At 34.2% G+C, this 22122-nt stretch overlaps 1 protein-coding gene across 2 annotated transcripts in view; it reads right to left on the bottom strand.

Annotated features, from left to right (window-relative positions):
- Positions 1-361: 361 nt before the first annotated feature.
- Positions 362-22122, bottom strand: part of TMEM168 (transmembrane protein 168) — a 77244-nt gene continuing 55483 nt past the window's right edge. Inside the window, exons 3-5 of one of the 2 annotated variants that reach the window (XM_037037864.1) lie at positions 10740-10882; positions 8193-8467; positions 362-2283 (exon numbers count right to left, since the gene is read on the bottom strand). In XM_037037864.1, the coding sequence (XP_036893759.1) occupies positions 1736-2283; positions 8193-8467; positions 10740-10882 (966 nt within the window). In that variant the 3' untranslated portion in view covers positions 362-1735. The remainder of the gene's footprint in view (positions 2284-8192; positions 8468-10739; positions 10883-22122) is intronic. The other variant, XM_037037865.1, reaches the window with a different exon arrangement.

The raw sequence follows: 22122 nt of genomic DNA, 5'->3' as shown, positions 1-22122 counted from the left end.
CATTCTCTCTCATATACGTCTATATTTTACTTTCTCAGAGTAAAGACATATGCTTTAGTAAAAGCTAATTTGCTCAGCATTGGCTCAGAAATTTAAAGGGGGATTTTAGTTAACACTAATTTAACTTTTTTGTAGTTGTAAGTTCATAATTTTTACATTTAGCTTTTCTGCTATACTTTTTCAGAATAGTATAATAAAATCCCATATTTCATTTGGATGATACTGATATAGATACTTGACTAAGAAATTTTCAAATCAACCTGCTACCAACCATGAACTCCAATGCATGCACTTTTTTTTACCATCACTTGTAATATACTAAAACACGCAATAACTGTTACTTACACATTACATGGCAAACTAATTTTTAACAAAATTTTATTCAAAGCATTAGGAAAATCATATTCAAAACACAGAAATAACCAGATTATAACAATGTTGACAGATAGTGGAATATAAGTTCCCTGATACTCAGTGACTTCTTCCTAACTAAAACTTCAGTTTTAAAGTCACCAGACAGAAAATGGTAGAAGCATTATTTTATGTCTCTGAGGCTGGAGAAATGGCTTTGATGTGAGAAGTGACATCATTTAAACAGCCAAGATTAGATTTTCCCTAATGTAATTATATTCTCTTCTTGTTATTTCCCAGAGATAAAAATTTAGAATGTAAGGATTACTAGAAGGGAATAAGAGGTAAATTAGCTCTTTGAAGATGTCCTGATCTGATCAATGCTTGCTTTAATCAGTCCAAACACTGAATTAGGTTTTAAAAATTACAACCACATCATTGCACTTATCTAAAATTGTTAATATGAATATACTTTTAAATAATACATTACAGTTATATACCTGTTGTCAAGCTTTTTACCTTAAATTAAAAAAATATCACTAATGGAGATTTGAAAAACAATTTTCATAGCAGAACTTCAGAACTTTATAGAAATCAAAATAATTTCTGAATATTGAAAATAGGCTAAATCAACAAGAAATTGCTAAATTTAAGGATTACTTTTTGAAAAGGAAGATAATTTTGTTGGAAGGAATTTGTAGCTGAAAACACTGCCCATTACAAAAACAAAGAAAAAAATCATAGTTACCCTGAGAAAGACTATTAAGTACTCTTTAGTACTTTCAGAGGCCCCCAACAATTCATGAAGGAGCAACTTTTGGCTCTCGCCTCTTACTATTGCCAACATAAAAAATGTTTTCAACTAAACAGTGATTTGTGCTTCCCTGCTACACTGGTAACAGGTTACACCTAGCCATCTGGACTACCAGCAAATTTTGCATACATGTCAGGTAGACTTCATTTTGTTTCTAAAGAAAGAGTTTGTAATTTTTCAAGTGGTCTTCGACTCAAACCTACTGTTTACAAAAGATAATCTTCTGTAAGCAAATTCATAGTTTTCTTATAATAGTAATCGAATTGTCTGGTCTACAACCTCTAATCTATGAGCAAGTGTTTTATTTCTAATGCAAACATTTCTCAAAGTACACTGTTATTTTAACATCTCTTATGCATTTACAGTCAGAATTTTTGAATTTCCACATACTTTTAGTATGAAAGAATGGTTATTCCAAACATCTTACATACCATAATTACTTGAGAGAAGAAAAGCGAAAGCAACTACAGAAGTAACAGGATATTTTTCAAAAATAAGAATATACAAACAATGGCAAATTAGGTGATAACTGGTAGTATGAACTCTCAATATTCTACTTTGGCTTCCAAATTAAGATTTGACAAGTTTGAAGCCTTGTCCTGTGTCCAGCACAGTAGGAAGAAACCAACTCATTTTTAATCTTTTCAAGCACCTAAAACAACTTTGGCAGATCCAAAAAAGGTTCAGACCACACAACCAATTTGCCAAATGTACTAGTGGATATGTAATACGCGGAAAGTGTAACATCCAGTGCTTGGCCACATCACTTCCTGTTGGCAAATGCAAAGTATAGTCACTCCACTGTTTTGACACGCCATACACTGCTTTCACTGTGCGTCCCTTTTCAGTCCAGCAGATGTTATTATTGGAGTTGCAGTTATATTCTACCCAGTCTTTTGTAAAGTCACCCAGCTGTGGTGGGTCAGCTTCTTCAATATCTATTGTCTTTATCATCTCGGCTCCTTGCACTGCAATATACTGGTCATTGATTTTTCTTACTTCTTTCACCCAAGGAGTTGAATTCTCACTGTCTAATATAATAATAAGTCGGGAACAGAAGGAACCATTCTTTTCTCTCCACCATTCTAAAAGTGTGTCAAGGCGCAGTATGTCTCCACCTAATAACAAAAGAAAATTCAATAGTGTAATAATTTCTGAAGCCTCTTAATAAGAATTCCCTTTTGTTTAAGTGTATTTTCTTTAAATTTGTAAAATTAAATATGTGAGTAGAAATATAGAGACTTCATTTCAAAGTATCTTTTCAAAAGATTTTTAAAAAACAAACTTTCAACTTCATGTTTAAAAAGTTATCCTTGTTACTTACATAAAAAATAGGGTATGCTATAATACATTAAGAAAAATGTTTATAAAGTTAAATTTGGTGAAAAACATATAATTATAAAGGAAAGCTTATATTCTACATCAAAAGCAGCAAATACAGCTTGCAGTCCAAATCCAACCCATTAAGTGTTTTGGTATAGACTGAGAGCTGAGAATTGATTATATATTTTTACATATTTGAAATATCTTTAAAAAACAGTATTTGTGATATGGGAAAATTATAGGACATATACATTTCATGTAATCGTTTCCATTAACAACACTGATTTGTATTCTGTCTATGGCTGCTTTTCAACTATAGTGACAGAGCTGAGTAGTTGCAACAGAGACCTTATGACCCACAAAGCCCTTTACAGAAAAAGTTTACCAGTGCTGTTGTACACCACCAATAAAATAACATTACCTATCCTCATTATCTAGATAGCTACTGAATGAAAAATAAACTCTTCCACCCTGTACCAAGAATAAGTGTAGAATGAATTTATTTTAAAATCAATTTTGTACCTGAAAAACAAAGAATTTAAAAGTTTACTCAGAAAGGACTAAAGTAAATAAATCTGACCTAGAAACCTATCTTATAGCATAGGTTTTCTATCTGGTTCATTGTGGATAGGCTCCCCCCTCATTAATTTTGATTTTTAAACGTTACATTAAAGTATTATGTTATTTGTTTCTGGAGTCCTCTTAAATTTCATGGCCACTGCTATCCTCACCTCACCCTAGTCTTGGTTGTCAGTAGTATACTGATAGAATCATTCCAATTCTGGTTATTTATGCTAAGGAAAGAGCAGAGATTAAGAAAAGTTATTATATATAAAGAGGTCTCGGCCCTGGCTGGTGTAGCTCAGTGGATTGAGTGCGGGCCTGCGAACCACACGATGGTGGTTCGATTCCCAGTCAGGGCACATGCCTGGGTTGCAGGGCCAGTTCCCAGCAAGGGACTCACGAGAGGCAACAACCATACATTGATATTTCTCTCCTTCCCTTCCCCTCTAAAGATAAATAAATAAAATCTTTAAAAAAAGAAGTTGGATAGATATCTACAGATATAGACATTAAATTAGACATTAGCACAAAAAAATCCCATAAAGTTACATCATTATTAAAAAAAAGAGAGATCTCCTTCCCTCTACCATCTAAGATAGTGTAAAATCTGAAACATCCAGGGGAAATGGAAATAAACTATGGTAGAAACTCATGAGGGAAGTTTATAGTAAAATGATATTTATAAAGAAATTTTAATGATGAGAACTTCAGCTATAAAATTAGGAAAAAACGTTAGAGAGAGAAATGTATCTACAAAAAAGCAGTAGCTATTGTTGGGTGTTTGAATTTCCGCTGGTTTTTGTCACATTTTTCTATATTTTCCCAAAGTTTCTACATCGAATATGTTGTTTTTGTAATTAGAAAAGAGTTTTAACATGTTGTAGTTTACTTGCACAAGATTCTAAACCTAACTTTAGAACATACCGTTCTACCAAGAGCAACCATCCTCTTTGCTAAACTATGAAAATGGCAACACCAGAATGAGAAAGAATCCTTTATAATTTGTATTCTATTAGTAATATAACCTCTGAATCAAGGTAGACCATGTTCTTCATGAGTAATTAAATTTTTCTTATTCTTTAGCTCTGTGAATGAAAAACACATGCATGTACCTCAGAGGCACTATTTCAATGCATGGTCTCTACATATTACTAATGGATGGCTTCACAGATACTTCCTGAAAATACCTTTTCAAAACTGGTGAAATGTTAACTTTTCATTACTGCCAATTTTATTAAATCTCTCTAGAGATCAGAGGATGACAGATTACAGGAGCCATTATACAAGTTACATCTGCCACAAAACATCACTATGTAACTTGCCTTCTACAATTGTATCAATAAATATTCTTCAGCACATTCTACACTAATTCTAATACACAACCTCTTTTAAACTATTTATCTTTTCTTATTCTATTTTTGTCTGTTTTCTCCTATGAACTGAAGAAAATTCGTCTGGCTTTTGGCCCAGATACAAAAGTACTTACATTCATCTTAGATAACAGCAATCTGATACAGTTCAAGTAACTAAGATTGCATTTTAAAGGCTCTGTTTATGTGTGATAAAGTGCTTTACAGATTATATACATATTTTTCATTTACAAGGTGAGGCAAAAGTAGGTTTTATAGTTCTTACTATGGAAAATAATATAATTAATATATAAGAATATATTCTGTGTTTCACGTACTCACATCTATAAACCTACTTTTGCCCCATCCTGTATTTCTATCCCTCATCATTACCATAGTTTTTTTTTACCCTCAAGCAAAAAGGCAAAAATAGTAGGTTACAAATTATGAAAATCCATAAGTAAAAAGACTACATATTCTAAGAAGTACTATGAGTAAAGGTATAGGATAAATGGCAAATATAGATTTTTCTTCTCACAATGACATTTGGTTCTGGACCTGCTCTTAACTTGCTAACTCAAGTAAAATCCAGTCATAATGTTTCTTGTTTTAAAAGTTTTTAGAAAGGTAACTATTAAAAAATTTCAGAGCTCAGAGCTCTTTGGCACTTGGTTTAATACTACTTCTGAAGTAGAATCAGCCTTTGAGGGCTGTCTGGGGAAGGCTAGGGCAGGAACTGACTGAAAAGAGGGCTTAGCCTCTGGGTCTAGTTGAACCTAGTTACCAACAAGTAGGCCAGATGCCTAAGGCTGTGAGAATATACAGCTGCTGATTTACTGGAGAAAAATCTACTCCTCATTTTTTTCCCCTCTACTTTCAACTATCAAGTCTGTGACATAGAAAGTTATACAAATAAGAACAAATCTTCACGGCTAATAGAGATATTCCATAATGCTCAACTGACTGGTGACAGACTTCAAAAAATACAAATGTTCCATAATGTAACATTTACCTAAAATTAACTGTTACTATAGAGCTTTTGAGTCTTCACAAATTACTCTTAAGTGATATTGAATAAAAATTTATCAAGACTTATACACATGCGCATACACACACAATTTATCCTGATGTTTATTATTCCTAAAAAAAGAGCTGACACAAATATTAGTAAACTGTACATCTAGAATTTACTTCCAAAGCCATTTTAAAAAAATGGCCATTTTTAAAAATACTTGAAATAAATTGTAAGATTTAAGAAAAATGTATACTTTTTAAAAACTGTTATATTATTAAACCCTTTTCCTAAAAAATACAATAAGCTTACTTTTAAGATGACTTTCTTATGGCCCTGGCGGGGTAGCTCAGTTGGTGAGAGCACAGTCCCATATGCCAAGGTTGAAGGTTTGATACATGGTGAGGGCACATGCAAAAGTCAACCAATGAATGCATGAATGGGTGGAACAACAAATCAATGTCTCTTTCTCCCTTCCTCTCTCTTTCTAACAATCAATGAAAATTTTAAAAAAAATTAAAGAGAATAAAAATAAGATTACTTTCATATAACACTGAAAAATAACTAAGGATTTGTGTATGACCACCAAAATTATGCCTTTATTTTCCATTTATTTTACTTGAGAAATTTATTATTGTAAGTATTACAGTAAATTTCCAACAAATAATGCTGTTTTTAGATCTGAAATTCTAATTTCTCTAAAGATTTTTAAAGTTACTACAACTTTTTTTTCTTGTGCTCTGAAGTACATGGAATGCTACACCTTACCTGGAATAAAGTAGTAATAAAGATTAAAGAGTTGTTTTCTATTTTAAGTTATTAAAAAGTCAGGTCAAGAAAGTAATCTTATAAATTATATTCAAATAGTTTTTAAAAGATTTTATTTTTATTTATTTTTAGACAGAGGGGGAGGGAGGGATAAAGAGAGGCAAACATCAATGTGTGGTTGCCTCTCATGCACCCCTCACCGGGGACCTGGCCTGCTACCCAGGGATGTGCCCTGACTGGGAATTGAACCAGAAACACTTTGGTTTGCAGGCCAGTGCTCAACCCACTGAGCCTCACCAGCCAAGGATATATTCAAGTAGCTTTGATGGTTGAACCATGCTAACAAAAACATCTACTCACCAGAATATGCCATTTCTCTATCTTCATGTTTTTTGCCTTTGGCAGGAACTTGGTACAGTGGGGAAAAATATACTTTAGGAGTCGGGCAGATCTGAGATTGAATGAATCATGGCTCTTCACTTATTAGTAGTATGAGCAATATATGTTATATAACCACTTTCAGCTTTCATTTCATGTTTGAAAAACGTAAATGATAGAGTGTTAGTATTTACCTGAAAGGATGTCAAGTGAAGATTAAATCTAATGTGTATAAAGTACAAATCATAGTAGCTGTGCTTCAAATGTGCCCAATAAATGTTAGTTTGTTATTACTCCTAGATAGCCATTGAGCTGGTAAATATTTATTTACAGACACAAAAAATTACAAAAATAATTTTCTTTATGATAAAGCCCTTGGTTATAAGTCTGGCATGAAATTATTGAGACCACAATTATTTCAAGTCATCTCTACTTTAACATCAAGTTTATTTCCTTACTTCTGAAATTCATGGTATTTGCAGTTATGCCTCTGTCCTTCTATAATATTTTGTTTATATTTCCTTTGATCTGAGTATCTATTTCTACTTACATTTTATGATTTTTTGTATATATCCTTGGTGTAATGTAAAACATTTATTAAAAAAGCAGGATATAATTATCCCTAAAAGAACTACTCTAATTTAAAATTAAAAAAATTGTTCTTTTTCACAATTCATTCAGTGATTTTATCCATCTACATATTTAAGGATCCCCAACTACATGCCAAGCTCTATTCTAGGTGTTAGGCAAATGATTCACAAAACCTACAGGGTGACTATTCTAGTTGGTGAGAACAACAGACAAATTTACTTATAATATAAAGAGATCTCATTTATCCCTTGGCAGAGAGATTTAAATTACCTCTTCATTTTATAGATGAGAGAACTGAAGCTAACAGAGGTTAAGCAACTTCCCTAAAATAACACTGTTATGGCAGATTAGCACCAAAACCAAGGTCTCCTAACTTTAGTGATTTTCCCATTACCACACATTGCCTGCTGTTAAAAATTTTGTTGAGCTTTCTAACATAAATAAAACTGTGCATGTGAAAGACTATTAGAGTCAGCATCCATAACTTTAGAGACTTAAAAGTACTAATCAAATTAGTTAATCGTCTTCTGAAAAGTGTTACTGTATTTAAAAATTCTGGCCCTGGCTGGTGTGGCTCAGTGGATTGAGCGCGGGCCTGCAAACCACACGATCGCGGTTCGGTTCCCAGTCAGGGCACATGCCTGGGTTGCGGGCCAGTTCCCAGCGGGGGAACCAATGGGAGGCAGCCATACACTGATGTTTCTCTCCTTCTCTCCTTCCTTTCCTCTCTAAAAGATAAATAAATAAAATCTTTAAAAAAAAAAATTCTGAAAATATTTTGAAGGGAAAGTGATTGTAAGTTTCAAATCAAACATATTTTTTCTTCCCACAAATATAAGCCATAATTTTCAAAACCTTTGGAGATTACTAAAATTATGCTATATAGTTAAGCTAGAGAAAAGAAAAAAAGCAGTCATATGTTATACTTGGTAAACTAAAAAGTGAAAAAATGAGAATTCTAAAAATTTTATGTTTCACTGTAAAGGATAGATTTCCACAATTGGTATTTTCACAAAAGTCAAATTGCCAGGGATTACTTTACCTGCAAGAGCCCACTCTCCTGTACCATGAGTGTGCCCACTGTAATACAAAACATATGTATCATGTCTAGGTCCATCCACAGTCCGAAGTTCAAGAAAAGCTTTCAGTTTGGAATGTAGAGTATCAAAAGAGAGTCCACTTGTGGAATAGTCACATCCATAGGTTTCAATCATATGATATGCAAAAAATCTTTGAATAGCATTGAGCATGCCAGTAGATCTCAAATTTAACTCCTGTACATGTTCGGGTGGAAGAAGTGTTGGTTGCCCATCAGGACTGAAGAAAGAAAAAAAGATTATTTTGGTGTTTAAGAAGTATTCATTCTGTATCATATTTTTATCCTTCATTTATAATTAATTATCTAAGAATAATAATAGTTGCTAAGTAAATGACAGGATTTTAAAAAAATCACCCTTTCTAAAATTCCTAGTGCTAAGATTAAGTGTTGAAAATGAAATCTAGTTTCTAAAAATTGTATTTCTTATAATTTCATATATATATATTTCTTATCAATAAAGCAATAGCCAAACTGAAAGTTAGGATAAAAAGATCTCCAAGTATAGACAGTACTACTATTCTTTGTCCTTTCTTCAAATATTCTTACCAAATAATTGGTATTAGGCATTTTAAAAACAAAATTATACTAACTTTATCCCCAATGTGTTTTAAGAGCAAGGGTGGGGACCATCATGAAAACCTTTCTTTCTTGAGAAAAAAACTAATAAAGTGTGAAAGCAATATTTTAAATTGTATATTTATTTAGTTTCTATATTGAAAAGGAGTCTTTATAAAGTTGTGCTCAAGTTTTACTAACCAAAGATACATAAATTGTATGAGACATTACCTATTAGTAAATGGTATTTTAATAGATTGTTAAAATTTAGGTCCAACTGCCATACCTTACTGAACACTGACTGAAGACCTAGGTCTACTCCTCAAACAACTGGAAAATGATACTCTAGTAATCAACAGAAGAAAAGAGCAAGCAAGATATAATCAAAGACATTGAAATTAAGAACAATCTAACAATAGCCAAAGGGGAGGGGGGAGGGGGAGGGGATAGTGGGAGAAAGGTTTTCAGGAAGAACTATAAAGGACACATGGATAAAACCAAGGGAGAGGGTGGAATCAAGGGAGGGAGGTGGGTTTGGCTGGGGTGGGGTGGGGGCGTGGTGAGGAGAAAATGCAGACAACTGTAATTGAAAAACAATAAAGTAATTAAAAAACAAACAAAAAAGATGATAAACCAAGTCCTACAACTAGCAGAATCAAAACACTATCGATATTGAGCTGGGACAGGAAACCCATCAATCCTATTTAGTAAAGGCATTTCTACCAAGAATTTAAAAAACTACATTCACATAAGACTTTAGTTTTTACTACAACAACACATTTTGTTCCACACTCATTTAATAATCACAAAAAATAAAAATGAAAAAATGTATAAATAAAAATTATAAGAATATAAAATTCTAAAATGCAAATTACTCTTTCTACATATTCTTCTTGAAGAGTTGTCGCACATTACTTTATGGAACCCTTCTAAATCTGTATTTTATTTCTCATGAGAATCTTCAAATTTTTATGAAGCCTTTAACATGTAGAAAAATAACACAAATAGTCTATCTGAGATTTTCATGTCACACACTCAAAAGCAGATAAAAACTTTTGGTTTCAAGTTCCCCTCGCCCCAAGGAAAGTATGATGAATAGTTGTCCATCAGAATTAATTAATGGCAAATAACTCATTTTTTCTATTTCAAAGGTACTTAACAATATTTAAAAAATAATTAAAATGTGTCAACAATTATAGGTTCAGATAGATATACCACATATTTGGGATCAAAAATTACTCTGAAGTAATTTTTGGTCTAATATTTGGTCAAATATATATTTAACTGCAGTCAAATACATATATGTTTATGTACACTCACAAGTAAGTATTTACATATACAGACACACACTATACACACATGCTTATTTCCAATCTTTTGAATTCCTGATATTTGTATGACATTATTCAGGGGGCAGGGTATTTTATATTCATACTCTTATTAATTCTTCATAATATTTCTCTGAGATGGGCAGAACAGGTACTGTCATTTACATTTTAGATAAAGACAATGAAGTTCAGAGAAGTTATGATTTGCCTAAGGTAACACAGACTTTGGATTTAGGACTCTCAGGTCCAGTGTACATTGTATTACATTTTATCATATTGTTTCACAGGACATTTTCCCAACAAGATATCACTTCCTAAAGAAAGGGTAGGATGTTTACTTAGAAAATCCATCAATATTTCTTGATTTCTAGCAAAATATAAGCTAATCGCATTTATCCAAAAGAAAATTAAATTAAACCCTGAAGATTATATTATTACTGAGAGTAAACACTTTTTAAACATTTGGGATAACTAAAAAATGCAATACTATTGTATTCTTAAATATTATAGTTTTGAAAAACTCATCAATAATTTGTATTTATTATCATTAAGAAAATGTTAAGAGTCAAGTAGTTATTACTAATTACTACAATCTAGAGTACTGTACCTGCAGAAGTTGGTAGGAATCACAATAGCATATCCAACAGATGTTCCTCCTAAACAATTACCCAATTCATGGAAGAGCCCATGAGCCATGGATTCCAATGGCAAAACAATTAAAAACATGCTCAAGAAGATTCCATTTGCTGGCTAAAAGAAATTTGAAAAATCATGTTTACATAGTATGACTGGTTTATGTGTACATATGTATATAGATGTACATACATGAATATTTACCCTACATTTTTGGCTACTACTCTCAGAAAGAATAAAAAGGACAATTAATGATCTAAAAACAATCGTATGTTGAAGCAGACAAGAATATATGGACAGGCAATGAATCCTAAATTTATCTCTCAGGTTCTTAGAAGTCGGGACAAAAACAAACCTGGCACATATTTCTTTCATTTCTAAGATAACATTTCACTCAAAGTAAAAAGAAATACAAAACAAAAACATAGCCACTTAACTGAGAAAAAGCCAGAAAACAAATCTTTCCTGTTAAAATCTGCAAGCTCTAAATCATTTTTCAAATCACACACTCCTTCACTTTAACAGAAAAAATCCTTCAGATAGTGCTTGTTTTTTAATTCACTGAAAAGTCCACAAACTGGGAATAAAATTTTAAAGAAACTAAATATCCTAAAACTGTCAAAATGAATTCCATTCTTATATTTAATTGCACTTAATAGTTTTCCTTTGAAAAGCTTTAGACTCTGTATAGACTAAATTTAAAATTGCAAAAATATAAAATACAGAACTAGTTCCAGGCAAGATAGAGGCATAGGTAGAAACCCTTAGCTTCCTCACACAACCAAAAGGAGGATAACAGTCAATCTAAAAAATAACCAGAAGTGCTAGAAATTCAAATTGCATGGAACTCTGACAACCAAGGAATTAAAGAAACAGTCAACCAGACCAACCAGACCAGTAAGACGGGTGGATGGAGAAAACCCACAGCAAGGCGGTAGAATGTGCAGGGGGGATTGGCTGAGAGACCCCCTGGTGAGGGGGCAGACTATGAAGGTGGGGCCAGCTGAGCCCAGGCTCAACCATGTGGGCAAGGCTACTTGAACAGAAAACTGAGACTCAGAGCTCTCTGTGGAGTACAGCAGTTGCCACAGTGGGAGAAACTCCCACTCTCACAGGAGGGTTCTCAAAGTGGGGCTAGAGCCAAGCAGGTGAGCTGCATTGAAGAATTCAGCAGCAGCGGCAGATGGCAGACGGGAAGTCATTGTCCCTCTTTGACCCCGCCCCCACATACAACGTCACAACCCAGCGACTTAGTTGCCCTGCTCTGGTGAACACTTTAGGGCTCCGATCCTGCTACGGAACAGGCACGAACAGCCCAAAAGATGGTGCAAGAAGAACTCAAAGTCCCAGAGCCAATAACTCTAAGTGACCGAGAAATTGCCAGCCTCTCAGAAGCACAATTCAAGACACTATTTATCAGGATGCTCACAGAACTGGTAGATTATAGTCACAAATTAGAGGAACATATGAAGGCTAAACTAATTGAAATGAAGGGAGATGCACAGGAAACCAATAGTGATGGAAAGGAAACTGGGACTCAAATCAATGGAATGGACCAGAAGGAAGAATGAAACATCCGACCAGAAAGGAATGAAGAAATGAGAATTCAAAAAAATGAGGAGAGGCTTAGGAACCTCCAGGACATCTTTAAACGTTCCAACATTCGGATTATAGGGGTACCAGAAGGGGGAAAGAAACAGCCACGAGTGGAAAACTTATTTGAACAAATAATAAAGGAGAACTTCCCCAGTCTGGCAAAGGAAATAGACTTCCAGGAAATCCAGGAAGCTCAGAGAGTCCCAAAGAAGTTGGACCCAAGAAGGAACACACCAAGGCACATCATAATTACATTAGCCAAGACTAAAATGAAGGAGAGAATCCTAGAAGCAGCAAGGGATAAGGGGACAGTCACCTACAAAGGAGTACCCATCAGACTGTCAGCGGATTTCTCAAAAGAGACCTTACAGGCAAGAAGGGGCTGGAAAGAAGTATTCCAAGTCATGAAATCCAAAGACCTACAGCCAAGATTGCTTTATCCAGCAAAACTTTCATTTAGAATGGAAGGACAGATAAAGTGCTTCTCAGATAAGGTCAAGTTCAAGGAGTTCATCATCACCAAGCCCTTATTATATGAAATGCTAAAGGGACTTATATAAGAAAAAGAAGATGAAAAATATGAACAGTGAAAGGACAGCAAACACACAGTTATTAACAACCACACCTAAAACAAAAGCAAACCAAGAGGACAGCTAGATCAGGAGTGGAACCATAGAAATGAAGAACACATGGAGGGTTAGCAACAGGGGGTTGGGAGGAGGAGAAGGGGGGAGAAGGCACAGAAAATAGCATAGATGGTAGGTAGAAAATAGATAGGGGGAGGGCGAGAATAGTGGGGGAAATATAGAATCTAAAGAACTTGAGACACGTGGTTAAAAACTAAGGAGGGGGAGAATGGTGGGGGAGGATGGAGTGTGCGGGTGGAGGGGAATGAATGGGGGGGAATAGAACAACTGTAATGGTATAATCAATAAAATATATTTTTTAAAAAAGAAATAATTCAGAAAGAATGAAGAAACAAGAATTCAAAAAACAATGAGGAGAGGCATAGGAACCTCCAGGACATGTTTAAATGTTCCAACATCTGAATTATAGGAGTGCCAGAAGGAGAAGAGGAAAAGCAACAAGTGGAAAAGTTATTTGAACAAATAATAAATAAGAACTTCCCCAACCTGGCAAAGGAAATAGACTTCCAGGAAGTCCAGGAAGCTCAGAGAATCCCAAAGAATTTGGACCCAAGGAGGAACACACCAAGGCCCATCATAATTACATTACCCAAGATTAAAATGAAGGAGAGAATCTTAGAAGCAGCAAGAGAAAAGGAGACAGTCATCTACAAAGGAGTTCCCATCAGACTGTCAGCTGATTTCTGAAAAGAAACCTTACAAGCAAGAAAGGGATGGAGAGAAGTATTCCAAGTCATGAATGACAAGGACCTACATCCAAGACTACTCTATCCAGCAAAGCTTTCATTTGTAATGGAAGGGCAGACAGAGTGATTCCCAGATTAGGTCAGGTTAAAGGGGCCATCATCACCAAGTCCTTATTACATGAAATGTTATAGGGACTTACCTAAGAAATTGAACAAAATCAAAAACTATGAACAGCAAAATGACAACAAACTCATAACTATCAACAACTGAACCTAAAAAAAAAACAATGAAAAGAAAAACTAAGCAAACAACTAGAACAGGAACAGAATCAGAGAAATGGGTATCACATGGAAGGTTTTGGGGGGGAATACAGGGGAAATGTTACACGGGAAACATTACAGGGAAGAAGAAGCATAACTGGTAGGCAGCAAGGAGGGGAATAGGCAGCAATAGACTGGGAGAAGCCAAAAATGGTATAGGAAACAGAGAACTCAAAGAACTTATAAGTATAACCCATGCACATAAACTAAGGGGGGGGATGCTGGAGGGTTGGGGATGCAGGTTGGAGGGGGGATAAAGGTGAAAAAATCGGGAAAACTGTAATAGCATAATCAATAAAATATACTTTAAAAATATAAAATAAAGGAAATTTAAACATCCAAAAGCAAATTAGAGAAAAAGAGGCAGCAGAAGTATTAAAAAGAGAAGGCAAGATTAGGTAGTAACTACAATAAAGAATCAGAAAAAAAGGATCGATTAAGTGTAAAGGAAGGATGACAGTTGCTCAGTACTAATTTATATCTTTGCAATACTGATACTATTCTATATTCTTTGTTGTTATTGCACATATTACAGTCATGTGCCAAGGCTCATGAACACATATTTTTTACCCACAATAAGGAGATTCATTTGATTAGAATTTAGTAAAAAAACAGAAAGCTGATTCTCACTATGGAAAAATGGATTTAAGGTCCTACCTATATCTGGTACAGTCTGTAATCAATTACATAATTAATATAGTACATGACCAGCCCTGGCTGGTGTAGCTCAGTGGATTGAATGCAGGCCTGCAAACTAAGGGATCCCAGTTTGATTCCCAGTCAGGTCACATGCCTGGGTTGCAGGCTAGTTCCTAACAGGGGATGCACGAGAGGCAACCATACAGTGATATTTCTCTCCTCCTCTCTTTCCCTTCCCCTCTAAAGATAAATAAATAAAATCTTTAAAAAACATTTAAAAATACAGTACACAACCAATTTAGAAACATTAAAAAATACAAATAAGTAAAAAGGGGTGTCATTTAAATTATGCCAAGTACCATCATCCACACAAAAGTACTACTTGCTTAAAATATTTATAGGCTTCACACAATGCATGTTCATTCATATATATATATATATATATATATATATATATATATGTATGTATGTGTATATATATATACACACACACACACACATATATATACATATATATCCAAAGCGCAATATATAATAATGTTCTGTAAACAAACAGGATTACACCAAACTAAAACAATTTTGCACAACAAAGGAAACCATCACCAAAACAAAAAAATGACCTACTGAAAGGAAAAATGTATTTCCTAGTGAGAAATCTAGTAAGGGGTTAATCTCCAAAACTGATAAAGACCTCACACAACTCCACACAAACACAAGTAAAAAATGGGCAGAGGTCATTAACAGATACTTCTCCAAAAAATACATACATATGGCCAATAAATGTATGAAAAGATGCCCAAAATCACTAGTAATCAGAGAAATGCAAATGGAAACCTCAATGATACATCACCCTACAGGTGTCAAAATGGCTATCACCAAAAAAATCAACAAACCAAAAGTATTAGGACAATATAAGGGAAAGGGAACTCTCATGCACTGTTGGTGGGAATGTAAACTGATATAGTCACTATGGGAAACAGTATGGAGGTTCCCCCTGCCCCTCCAAATGGAACAGTCTTATGACCTAATGATTCTACTTCTGGTTATATAGCTAAAGAAATGCCAAACACTAATTAAAAAGGATATACACACCTTTAATGTTCACTGAAGCATTATTCACAAAACCCAAGATGTGGAAGCAACTCTGGTGACCACAAATAGACCAATGGATGAAAAAGTGGTGGATACAATGGAATATTACTCAGTAATAAAAACAAATGAAGTCTTACCATTTACGACTGCATGGATGGACCTAGAAGGTATTATGCTAAGTAAAATAAGACAAAGAAGGACAAATACCATATGGTTTCATTTACATGTGGAATCTAAAGAACAAAATTAACGAACAAACAAAATAGACTCATAAATACAAAATGTGGATGGGTGGTTGCTAGAGGGGAGAGGAGTTAGGGGACTGGGGGAAGGAGGTCAAGGGGAACAAAGTGGCAGTTACAAAATAGTCACAAAGATGTAAGGTACAGCATAGGGAATCTCATCGGCAATGATACTGTGATAGCTATGTATATTGTCAGGTGGGTACCGGAAAAAAGGGGAACGCTTTGTAAAGTATATGATTCCTAATCACTATGCTATATACCAGAAACTGATATAAAATTATAAGTAAACTGTAACTGAAAAAGACAAAATAAAAATAATAACAATAATATTGTAATAACTATGTCTAATGCCAGGTAGGTACTTGAAATATCAGTGAATATTTTGTAAAAGCATTAAATTGTCTAACCACTATATTGTACACTTGAAACTAATACAAAATAACCTGAATGTAAATTGTAATTAAAAAATAAAATTAGAAAAAATGACATCAGTGGTAGAAGTAACTGAAGTTGTAGAACCAAACAAGAATCAGAAGTGAAACCCCACAATGTGACTCAATTGCTGTAATCTCATGATAAAATTGAATGGATGAGGAGTTCCTTCTTATAGATAAACAAAGAAAGTGGTTCCTTGATATGGAATCTACTTACCAGTGAAGATGCAGTGAATACTGCTGAAATAACAACAAAAGATTATAATATACATAAACTTAAATATAAAGAGGTGGCAGGGTTTCAGAGGGCTGACTCCAATTTTGAAAGAAGTTCCAGCGTAGGTAAGATGCTATAAAAAGACCACTGTATGCTACAGAGAAATCATTTGTGAAAGGAAGTCAATCAATATGACAAACTTAATTACTCTCTTATTTTAAGAAATAGTCACAACCACCCAACCTTCAGCAACCACCCCTCTGATCAGCCATCAACATCAAGGTGAGACCCTCCACCTGCAATAAGTGTATACTTGCTTAAGGGTCAGATGATAGCATTTTTAGCAATAAATTATTTTCACCTAAGGTACATACATTGTTTTTCATGACATAATCCTACTGCACACTCAATAGACTACATTATAGTGTAAACATAACTTTTATATGTACTGGGAAACCAAAAATTTGTGTGACTCACTTTATTGTGATACTTATTTCATTGCAGTAGTCTGGAACTGAACCCATGGTTTCTCCAAGGTATGCCTGTACCTTTCCTCTCTGTTGACTCCTGTGATGCTATTTTTGCTTAATGTAAGTCCCTAAATGTAGTTTTTTGTGTCTTATTAAAGAAATTTTCCTCTACCTAAAGATTAGGAAGATATTTTACATTACCCTCTAAAGGACTTAAAGTTTTGTTCTTCACATTTAGACTATAATCCAAATGTAACTGATTTTTATAATGACCCAATTTTATTTTTTATGATACCCAATTTTCAATTATTAAAAGTCTCAACTATTCCACATTACTTTGTCAGGTTTGGACTTTCTTCTGTTCCACTGGTCTATTTGTGTATGCTTTCAAATATTTCTTTGTTTTTTTCCCCAGGATTCCAATAAAACACAGATGAGATCTTCCCAGTGTATCCTCTTTGAGTCACCCCTTTTCTTCTGTATAGTATTTTCCTGATTTTTTCCTCTTCTGTGCTCCTTCTTATATAGCTTCTTTTGAATTATATTTTCTAGATCACTAACGCTCACTTCAGCTTTTCTTGATCTACTAAGCTTTGCGTACTCCATTAATTTCAGGCACTTTTTTTTTCTGATTCTAAAACTTCTGTTTGGTTCTTTTCAAGTCTGCCTTGTCACATTTTCATAGTTTTCAAATTTCTACCATTATATATTATCTTTGCTTTTATTTTTATCAATTTAGTAAATATAATGGTTTTCTCTGTTTGATGATTCCAATATCACAACACTTTTTAATCTCTCTTTTCTGTTGGTTCTGCTTTTTGTTCTGGATGCTATGTGTGTATGTATACCTGGTTATATTGATATTTATGAGCTAAACACTGTATGTTAAAAAAATTATTACATGGCTAACTGCAGGCCTAGTATAATGATACCTTCTCCAAGAGGACTTTGTTTCAGGGAGCTGAAGACATTACTACTCTACACAGCTTAATCCAGGTTTAAGCACTTAATCCAGATTAAATCATAATTGAACACAAGGTCAGAATGCAAGTTCATGAGGGACTGTAATATATGTGGCTCTACAATTTTCCATTGGTGTGTCCTCTTAAAATAAGAGGTAATTTACCAGAGATCTCTCCTCTAATGGCTTTGGGCTTTGGTTTTTCTCCTCTTGACAGCACCAGAAGTGCAGCTTAGCTTTGAAAACTGTCTCCTCTATATTAAAAATGTCTTCAGGCAGTCTCGAGTTTTTCTCTCCCAGAAAGTATAGTATACTTGCCCATTTTCTCATGTCTTCTTTTACAACCTTCAGTGGAGTTTTATATAAGTACAGTTTTATATATAAATAAAATATAGTATTTTACTTATAAAAGTTTCATGAGTTTCTTTAAACCTTATTTCTAGGCATTATGTGTTTCTGTTCTATGAATAACATGCTTTCACCCTGGCTGGTGTAGCTCAGTGGATTGAGCGTGGGCCTGTGAAGCAAAGGGTCGCCGGTTTGATTCCCAGTCAGGGCATATGCCTGGGTTGTGGGCCAGGTCCCCAGTGGGAGACACATGGGAGGCAACCACACACATTGATGTTTCCCTCCCACTCTTTCTCCTTCCCTTCCCGTCTCTCTAAAAATAAATAAATATTTTAAAATATATATATATATTTTCAAAGAGGTATGTCAGCAACACAGCAAAGTTAGATGATGTGTTTGGATCTACCCTTAAATCTACAAGTTGGAGGTCCATAATCCAACAAACTTTCCTTCGTTCAACACACAAACATACCTGAGCGATTAACTAATTGGTACATCTGAAGATGTGTATCATGGAATATGTAGAGGAGCCACAATAAGGGGAAGGACACAGATGATGTCCACAGGCAGAGTGCCTGCCATGGCACCAGCTAATGAGTGGTGATGGAGAGTTTGGCCTCAAACCCACATTATACCTGCTTGAGGGTAAGAGAGCCAGACACAGCATCAGTGCTGGAGAATCTTGGGATCTTCCCCATTAACAGAGATCTGATATCCAGTAGGAGCAGCGATGAAGTATGTAAAGTTCCCAGGCTACAACACAGCTGTGTCAGCAGCCATAAGAAATAAGGAAGCACTGCTGTGGGCTCATGAACCCAGCTCCTCATCACCAACCTAATCCTACAATAGTGATGATGTCACAAGACATAATGGATCAGAACACAATAGGTACACCTATCAACCTGGTCTCACCCAGTTGTCAATTTTCACGACTGCAGTTATCCCCTTGCCCCCACTAGAACCCCAGAGGCAAAAACTGTTGAGGTAAGAGAGAACAAAAACTTGTGCTATAGCACCATCTACTGGAAAACAAAAGACTTCTAACAAAAAAACTGCTGATTTGTTAAGACCAAAATAGTATCCTCACAACAAAAAAGTTCACTACCTCCTCCTAGCCATAGCCAGTGTTGCTTAGTTGATTGGAGTGTCATCCTATAAAACTGAAGGTCACAGGTTCAATTCCTGGTCAGGGTACATGTCTACATTAAGGGTTGATCCCCAGTTGGGGCCCATGCAAGAGGCAATTGATCAAGGTTTCTCACATCAATACTTTTCTCCTGTTATCTAAAATCAACGAGGATTAAAAAATAAAAGTAAAAAGTAAAAATAAATAATAAACCACTAACTCAAATGCAAAGGCAGAGGAACAATGCATCAAATGCCATGAAAAACCAAGGTAAAATGGTAATGCACACAAAATAAATACAACAATCTCCAGAGACCAAACTGAGAGCCATGAAAGACAAACTAAAATGACAGAGAATTTAAGACTATAATTATGAAGAAAAACAATGAGCTACAAGAATAATCAGAAAGGTAGTTCAATGAGCTCAGGAATAAAATCAATGAACAAAAGGAATATATTATCAAGAGAGAAACTATAAAAAAAGAAACCAAACACAAATTCTGGTACTGAAAAACTCAAATAAATGATAAGAAGAATGCATTAAGAAGCATTGGAAAAAAGCAGACCAAGATGGAAGAGAGAATTAGTGAGTTCAAAAATAGAAATCTAGAAATGATTCAGATGGAAGAAGACCAAGAACTAAGAGTTAAAACAAAATAAAACAAAACAAAAAACCTCTACCAGAATTTTCTGACTCCATTAGAAGAGAAACATTAAGAATCACAGATATTCCAGAAAAAAGTGAACAGAGAGTCTATTCAAAGCAATAGTTGATGAGAATGCTCCAATCTTAGAAAGTAAGCTGGACAGCTGAATGCAAGAATCTAACAGAACACCTTATTATCTCAATGCAAAAACGAAACCCAATTAGATTATTATCAGATTTCTCAGTAAAACCCTACAGGGCCAGGAGAGAGGGAAATAATACATTTAAAATGTGGAAAGAGAGAAAGCATCAGCCAAGAATAATATCCCAGCAAAGTTATTCTTTACATACGAAGGACAAATAAAGGCTTTCCAAGACATGCAAAAGTGGTAAAATTTACCAGCACAAGACCTGAACTAACAAGAAACGTTGACATTAGCTCCACTACCTGAAGCAAAAGGATACAAGTATACAAAACTCTTGAGTATGGTGTGACAAACAAGAGCAAAAATCCTCTTTTTTAATACCCTATTTCAGAATAGGGTATTAAACAATAATAACACAAAGGTTTTAAAAACATTAAAAGTAACTATAACTAGTACACTTAACACACAACATAAAAAAGGGATAGTTTGTAACAACAATAAAAGGGGAAGACATAAAAACTGAACTTGTATAGGTATATGAAGATGCTATCAGAAGGAAAAACTACTTTAACTATGAGACTTTTTACATAAACCTCATGGCAACCACAGAACAAAAATTCAGAGCTAAAACACAAATCATTTTTTTAAGGCAGGGAAACAGAAAAATATCATAGAAAACCACCAATCTAAAATAGCAGAGAAAAACATACAGAAAAAGAAACAGTGGAGATGCAGAGCAACCAGAAAACAACAGATAAAATGGCTGAAGTAAGTTCTCACATATCAATAATAACCCTAAATGGAAGGAGAATGACTTCACCAATTGAAAGGCAAACAGTAACTGGATGGATTTAGAAAAAAAAAGGAGAAAAAAGACAACTACATGCTGCCTTCAGGAGAACCATCATAAAGACAAATACAACCTCAAGTGAAGGGGTAAATGGTATTATGTACCATTTACATAATACTTCATGAAATGGTAACCACCAAAAAAGTAGGTGTAGCCATACTTATATAAAATAGATTTCAGGACACAACGGTAATAAGACACAAAAATGGACAAATAAACAGTCTAAGATTATACTTTAAAGAACAAGAAATAAAAATAAATGAGCTCAAAGTCATAAAAAGGGGAATATAAAAATAAGAGAGAAAAATAAAAAAGATAATTTTATGAAAAAGACTATTTAAAAATTATTAAAGCAAAGAGCTGGTTTTTGAAAAGAAAAAAAAATTGACAAACTTCTAACTAGACTCATTAGGTACCAGAAAAATAATTCAAATAAATAAAATGAGAAATGGAATAAATGCTACAAGAGATATCACAGAATACAAAGAATTATTTAAGACTACTAAGAAAGGCTATATGCCATCAAATTGGCAATCTAGAAGAAATGGACAAATTCTCAGAACCTTCCTAGAGTGAATTATGAAGAATTTGAAAACTTGAACAGATGAATTACTACTAGTAAGACTACTGAAAAAAGATTAAGCAAAAACTTTCTTAAACAAAAGCCCAGGACTAAATGGCTTTATTGGTGAATTCTATCAAACATTGAACAAACACTATCCACCCTTCTCAAATTCTTCCAAAAACCTGAAGAGGAGTGAATGCTTTCTAATGCATTTTACAAGGCCACCATTATGTTGATACCAAAACCTAACAAGGACATCACAACAACAAAAAAATTACAGGCTAATATTTATGTTGAAATATTTATGTGCAAATCTTCAACACATTACTAATAAGTGGAATACTACCATGCATCAAAAGGATCATATA

The sequence above is a fragment of the Sturnira hondurensis genome, unplaced genomic scaffold (genome assembly GCF_014824575.4).
Source record: "Sturnira hondurensis isolate 20B ecotype Veracruz unplaced genomic scaffold, ASM1482457v3 Scaffold0023759, whole genome shotgun sequence".
Lineage (NCBI taxonomy): Eukaryota > Metazoa > Chordata > Mammalia > Chiroptera > Phyllostomidae > Sturnira > Sturnira hondurensis.
Note: the sequence above shows the minus strand (reverse complement) of the source record. Positions and strands in the feature narration are given on the sequence as shown.